The 6,361-nt window shown below is 46.0% G+C and overlaps 1 protein-coding gene across 1 annotated transcript; it reads right to left on the bottom strand.

Annotated features, from left to right (window-relative positions):
• Positions 1–914: 914 nt before the first annotated feature.
• Positions 915–1,436, bottom strand: LOC131438500 (uncharacterized; the record flags this gene model as incomplete). The annotated part of the gene is made up of 1 exon (XM_058608577.1): positions 915–1,436. A coding segment is annotated over one exon (522 nt), but the record flags the coding sequence as incomplete, so codon positions are not given.
• Between the last annotated feature and the right edge of the window lie 4,925 nt (positions 1,437–6,361).

The raw sequence follows: 6,361 nt of genomic DNA, 5'->3' as shown, positions 1-6,361 counted from the left end.
CCTTCCGTAGTCGTTGTGTCGGAAGTAGTTGAAGTTGTGCCTTCTGTAGTTGTAGTGTCGGAAGTAGTTGAAGTTGTGCCTTCCGTAGTTGTAGTGTCGGAAGTAGTCGAAGTTGTGCCTTCTGTAGTTGTAGTGTCGGAAGTAGTTGAAGTTGTGCCTTCTGTAGTTGTTGTGTCGGAAGTAGTTGAAGTTGTGCCTTCCGTAGTTGTAGTGTCGGAAGTAGTCGAAGTTGTGCCTTCTGTAGTTGTAGTGTCGGAAGTAGTTGAAGTTGTGCCTTCCGTAGTTGTAGTGTCGGAAGTAGTTGAAGTTGTACCTTCCGTAGTTGTAGTGTCGGAAGTAGTTGAAGTCGTGCCTTCCGTAGTTGTAGTGTCGGAAGTAGTTGAAGTTGTGCCTTCCGTAGTTGTAGTGTCGGAAGTAGTCGAAGTTGTGCCTTCTGTAGTTGTAGTGTCGGAAGTAGTTGAAGTTGTGCCTTCCGTAGTTGTAGTGTCGGAAGTAGTCGAAGTTGTGCCTTCTGTAGTTGTAGTGTCGGAAGTAGTTGAAGTTTTGCCTTCCGTAGTTGTAGTGTCGGAAGTAGTTGAAGTTGTGCCTTCGGTAGTTGTTGTGTCGGAAGTAGTTGAAGTTGTGCCTTCGGTAGTTGTTGTGGCGGAAGTAGTTGAAGTTGTGCCTTCCGTAGTTGTAATGTCGGAAGTAGTTGAAGTCGTGCCTTCCGTAGTTGTAGTGTCGGAAGTAGTTGAAGTTGTGCCTTCCGTAGTTGTAGTGTCGGAAGTAGTTGAAGTTGTGCCTTCGGTAGTTGTAGTGTCGGAAGTAGTTGAAGTTGTGCCTTCCGTAGTTGTAGTGTCGGAAGTAGTTGAAGTTGTGCCTTCGGTAGTTGTTGTGTCGGAAGTAGTTGAAGTTGTGCCTTCCGTAGTTGTAGTGTCGGAAGTAGTTGAAGTCGTGCCTTCCGTAGTTGTAGTGTCGGAAGTAGTTGAAGTCGTGCCTTCGGTAGTTGTAGTGTCGGAAGTAGTTGAAGTTGTGCCTTCTGTAGTTGTAGTGTCGGAAGTAGTTGAAGTCGTGCCTTCGGTAGTTGTAGTGTCGGAAGTAGTCGAAGTTGTGCCTTCTGTAGTTGTTGTGTCGGAAGTAGTTGAAGTTGTGCCTTCCGTAGTCGTTGTGTCGGAAGTAGTTGAAGTTGTGCCTTCTGTAGTTGTTGTGTCGGAAGTAGTTGAAGTTGTGCCTTCCGTAGTTGTAGTGTCGGAAGTAGTCGAAGTTGTGCCTTCTGTAGTTGTAGTGTCGGAAGTAGTTGAAGTTGTGCCTTCCGTAGTTGTAGTGTCGGAAGTAGTTGAAGTTGTACCTTCCGTAGTTGTAGTGTCGGAAGTAGTTGAAGTCGTGCCTTCCGTAGTTGTAGTGTCGGAAGTAGTTGAAGTTGTGCCTTCCGTAGTTGTAGTGTCGGAAGTAGTCGAAGTTGTGCCTTCTGTAGTTGTAGTGTCGGAAGTAGTTGAAGTTGTGCCTTCCGTAGTTGTAGTGTCGGAAGTAGTCGAAGTTGTGCCTTCTGTAGTTGTAGTGTCGGAAGTAGTTGAAGTTTTGCCTTCCGTAGTTGTAGTGTCGGAAGTAGTTGAAGTTGTGCCTTCGGTAGTTGTTGTGTCGGAAGTAGTTGAAGTTGTGCCTTCGGTAGTTGTTGTGGCGGAAGTAGTTGAAGTTGTGCCTTCCGTAGTTGTAATGTCGGAAGTAGTTGAAGTCGTGCCTTCTGTAGTTGTAGTGTCGGAAGTAGTTGAAGTTGTGCCTTCCGTAGTTGTAGTGTCGGAAGTAGTTGAAGTTGTGCCTTCGGTAGTTGTAGTGTCGGAAGTAGTTGAAGTTGTGCCTTCCGTAGTTGTAGTGTCGGAAGTAGTTGAAGTTGTGCCTTCCGTAGTTGTAGTGTCGGAAGTAGTCGAATTTGTGCCTTCTGTAGTTGTAGTGTCGGAAGTAGTTGAAGTTGTGCCTTCCGTAGTTGTAGTGTCGGAAGTAGTTGAAGTCGTGCCTTCGGTAGTTGTAGTGTCGGAAGTAGTTGAAGTTGTGCCTTCTGTAGTTGTAGTGTCGGAAGTAGTTGAAGTCGTGCCTTCGGTAGTTGTAGTGTCGGAAGTAGTCGAAGTTGTGCCTTCTGTAGTTGTTGTGTCGGAAGTAGTTGAAGTTGTGCCTTCCGTAGTCGTTGTGTCGGAAGTAGTTGAAGTTGTGCCTTCCGTAGTTGTAGTGTCGGAAGTAGTTGAAGTTGTGCCTTCGGTAGTTGTTGTGTCGGAAGTAGTTGAAGTTGTGCCTTCCGTAGTTGTAGTGTCGGAAGTAGTTGAAGTCGTGCCTTCCGTAGTTGTAGTGTCGGAAGTAGTTGAAGTTGTGCCTTCCGTAGTTGTAGTGTCGGAAGTAGTCGAATTTGTGCCTTCTGTAGTTGTAGTGTCGGAAGTAGTTGAAGTTGTGCCTTCCGTAGTTGTAGTGTCGGAAGTAGTTGAAGTCGTGCCTTCGGTAGTTGTAGTGTCGGAAGTAGTTGAAGTTGTGCCTTCTGTAGTTGTAGTGTCGGAAGTAGTTGAAGTCGTGCCTTCGGTAGTTGTAGTGTCGGAAGTAGTCGAAGTTGTGCCTTCTGTAGTTGTTGTGTCGGAAGTAGTTGAAGTTGTGCCTTCCGTAGTCGTTGTGTCGGAAGTAGTTGAAGTTGTGCCTTCTGTAGTTGTAGTGTCGGAAGTAGTTGAAGTTGTGCCTTCCGTAGTTGTAGTGTCGGAAGTAGTCGAAGTTGTGCCTTCTGTAGTTGTAGTGTCGGAAGTAGTTGAAGTTGTGCCTTCTGTAGTTGTAGTGTCGGAAGTAGTTGAAGTTGTGCCTTCCGTAGTTGTAGTGTCGGAAGTAGTCGAAGTTGTGCCTTCTGTAGTTGTAGTGTCGGAAGTAGTTGAAGTTGTGCCTTCTGTAGTTGTAGTGTCGGAAGTAGTTGAAGTTGTGCCTTCCGTAGTTGTAGTGTCGGAAGTAGTTGAAGTCGTGCCTTCGGTAGTTGTAGTGTCGGAAGTAGTCGAATTTGTGCCTTCTGTAGTTGTAGTGTCGGAAGTAGTTGAAGTTGTGCCTTCCGTAGTTGTAGTGTCGGAAGTAGTTGAAGTCGTGCCTTCGGTAGTTGTAGTGTCGGAAGTAGTCGAAGTTGTGCCTTCTGTAGTTGTAGTGTCGGAAGTAGTTGAAGTTGTGCCTTCCGTAGTCGTTGTGTCGGAAGTAGTTGAAGTTGTGCCTTCTGTAGTTGTAGTGTCGGAAGTAGTTGAAGTTGTGCCTTCCGTAGTTGTAGTGTCGGAAGTAGTTGAAGTTGTGCCTTCCGTAGTTGTAGTGTCGGAAGTAGTTGAAGTTGTGCCTTCCGTAGTTGTAGTGTCGAAAGTAGTCGAAGTTGTGCCTTCTGTAGTTGTAGTGTCGGAAGTAGTTGAAGTTGTGCCTTCTGTAGTTGTAGTGTCGGAAGTAGTTGAAGTTGTGCCTTCCGTAGTTGTAGTGTCGGAAGTAGTCGAAGTTGTGCCTTCTGTAGTTGTAGTGTCGGAAGTAGTTGAAGTTGTGCCTTCTGTAGTTGTAGTGTCGGAAGTAGTTGAAGTTGTGCCTTCCGTAGTTGTAGTGTCGGAAGTAGTCGAAGTTGTGCCTTCTGTAGTTGTAGTGTCGGAAGTAGTTGAAGTTGTGCCTTCCGTAGTTGTAGTGTCGGAAGTAGTTGAAGTTGTACCTTCCGTAGTTGTAGTGTCGGAAGTAGTTGAAGTCGTGCCTTCCGTAGTTGTAGTGTCGGAAGTAGTTGAAGTTGTGCCTTCTGTAGTTGTAGTGTCGGAAGTAGTTGAAGTTGTGCCTTCCGTAGTTGTAGTGTCGGAAGTAGTCGAATTTGTGCCTTCTGTAGTTGTAGTGTCGGAAGTAGTTGAAGTTGTGCCTTCCGTAGTTGTAGTGTCGGAAGTAGTTGAAGTCGTGCCTTCGGTAGTTGTAGTGTCGGAAGTAGTTGAAGTTGTGCCTTCTGTAGTTGTAGTGTCGGAAGTAGTTGAAGTTGTGCCTTCCGTAGTTGTAGTGTCGAAAGTAGTCGAAGTTGTGCCTTCCGTAGTTGTAGTGTCGGAAGTAGTTGAAGTCGTGCCTTCGGTAGTTGTAGTGTCGGAAGTAGTTGAAGTTGTGCCTTCTGTAGTTGTAGTGTCGGAAGTAGTTGAAGTTGTGCCTTCCGTAGTTGTAGTGTCGGAAGTAGTTGAAGTTGTGCCTTCCGTAGTTGTAGTGTCGGAAGTAGTTGAAGTTGTGCCTTCGGTATTTGTAGTGTCGGAAGTAGTTGAAGTTGTGCCTTCTGTAGTTGTAGTGTCGGAAGTAGTTGAAGTTGTGCCTTCCGTAGTTGTAGTGTCGGAAGAAGTTGAAGTTGTGCCTTCCGTAGTTGTAGTGTCGGAAGTAGTTGAAGTTGTGCCTTCCGTAGTTGTAGTGTCGGAAGTAGTTGAAGTTGTGCCTTCCGTAGTTGTAGTGTCGGAAGTAGTTGAAGTTGTGCCTTCTGTAGTTGTAGTGTCGGAAGTAGTTGAAGTTGTGCCTTCCGTAGTTGTAGTGTCGGAAGTAGTTGAAGTTGTACCTTCCGTAGTTGTAGTGTCGGAAGTAGTTGAAGTCGTGCCTTCCGTAGTTGTAGTGTCGGAAGTAGTTGAAGTTGTGCCTTCTGTAGTTGTAGTGTCGGAAGTAGTTGAAGTTGTGCCTTCCGTAGTTGTAGTGTCGGAAGTAGTTGAAGTCGTGCCTTCCGTAGTTGTAGTGTCGGAAGTAGTTGAAGTTGTGCCTTCCGTAGTTGTAGTGTCGGAAGTAGTTGAAGTTGTGCCTTCCGTAGTTGTAGTGTCGGAAGTAGTTGAAGTTGTGCCTTCTGTAGTTGTAGTGTCGGAAGTAGTTGAAGTTGTGCCTTCCGTAGTTGTAGTGTCGGAAGTAGTTGAAGTTGTGCCTTCCGTAGTTGTAGTGTCGGAAGTAGTTGAAGTTGTGCCTTCCGTAGTTGTAGTGTCGGAAGTAGTTGAAGTTGTGCCTTCCGTAGTTGTAGTGTCGGAAGTAGTTGAAGTTGTGCCTTCCGTAGTTGTAGTGTCGGAAGTAGTTGAAGTTGTGCCTTCGGTAGTTGTAGTGTCGGAAGTAGTTGAAGTTGTGCCTTCCGTAGTTGTAGTGTCGGAAGTAGTTGAAGTTGTGCCTTCCGTAGTTGTAGTGTCGGAAGTAGTTGAAGTTGTGCCTTCCGTAGTTGTAGTGTCGGAAGTAGTTGAAGTTGTGCCTTCCGTAGTTGTAGTGTCGGAAGTAGTTGAAGTTGTGCCTTCCGTAGTTGTAGTGTCGGAAGTAGTCGAAGTTGTGCCTTCTGTAGTTGTAGTGTCGGAAGTAGTTGAAGTTGTGCCTTCTGTAGTTGTAGTGTCGGAAGTAGTTGAAGTTGTGCCTTCCGTAGTTGTAGTGTCGGAAGTAGTTGAAGTTGTGCCTTCTGTAGTTGTAGTGTCGGAAGTAGTTGAAGTTGTGCCTTCCGTAGTTGTAGTGTCGGAAGTAGTTGAAGTTGTGCCTTCCGTAGTTGTAGTGTCGGAAGTAGTTGAAGTTGTGCCTTCCGTAGTTGTAGTGTCGGAAGTAGTTGAAGTTGTGCCTTCCGTAGTTGTAGTGTCGGAAGTAGTTGAAGTTGTGCCTTCCGTAGTTGTAGTGTCGGAAGTAGTTGAAGTTGTGCCTTCGGTAGTTGTAGTGTCGGAAGTAGTTGAAGTTGTGCCTTCCGTAGTTGTAGTGTCGGAAGTAGTTGAAGTTGTGCCTTCCGTAGTTGTAGTGTCGGAAGTAGTTGAAGTTGTGCCTTCCGTAGTTGTAGTGTCGGAAGTAGTTGAAGTTGTGCCTTCCGTAGTTGTAGTGTCGGAAGTAGTTGAAGTTGTGCCTTCCGTAGTTGTAGTGTCGGAAGTAGTTGAAGTTGTGCCTTCTGTAGTTGTAGTGTCGGAAGTAGTTGAAGTTGTGCCTTCTGTAGTTGTAGTGTCGGAAGTAGTTGAAGTTGTGCCTTCCGTAGTTGTAGTGTCGGAAGTAGTTGAAGTCGTGCCTTCGGTAGTTGTAGTGTCGGAAGTAGTCGAATTTGTGCCTTCTGTAGTTGTAGTGTCGGAAGTAGTTGAAGTTGTGCCTTCCGTAGTTGTAGTGTCGGAAGTAGTTGAAGTCGTGCCTTCGGTAGTTGTAGTGTCGGAAGTAGTCGAAGTTGTGCCTTCTGTAGTTGTAGTGTCGGAAGTAGTTGAAGTTGTGCCTTCCGTAGTCGTTGTGTCGGAAGTAGTTGAAGTTGTGCCTTCTGTAGTTGTAGTGTCGGAAGTAGTTGAAGTTGTGCCTTCCGTAGTTGTAGTGTCGGAAGTAGTCGAAGTTGTGCCTTCTGTAGTTGTAGTGTCGGAAGTAGTTGAAGTTGTGCCTTCTGTAGTTGTAGTGTCGGAAGTAGTTGAAGTTGTGCCTT

This window comes from Malaya genurostris, chromosome 3 (assembly GCF_030247185.1).
Source record: "Malaya genurostris strain Urasoe2022 chromosome 3, Malgen_1.1, whole genome shotgun sequence".
NCBI classification, from domain to species: domain Eukaryota; kingdom Metazoa; phylum Arthropoda; class Insecta; order Diptera; family Culicidae; genus Malaya; species Malaya genurostris.
Note: the sequence above shows the minus strand (reverse complement) of the source record. Positions and strands in the feature narration are given on the sequence as shown.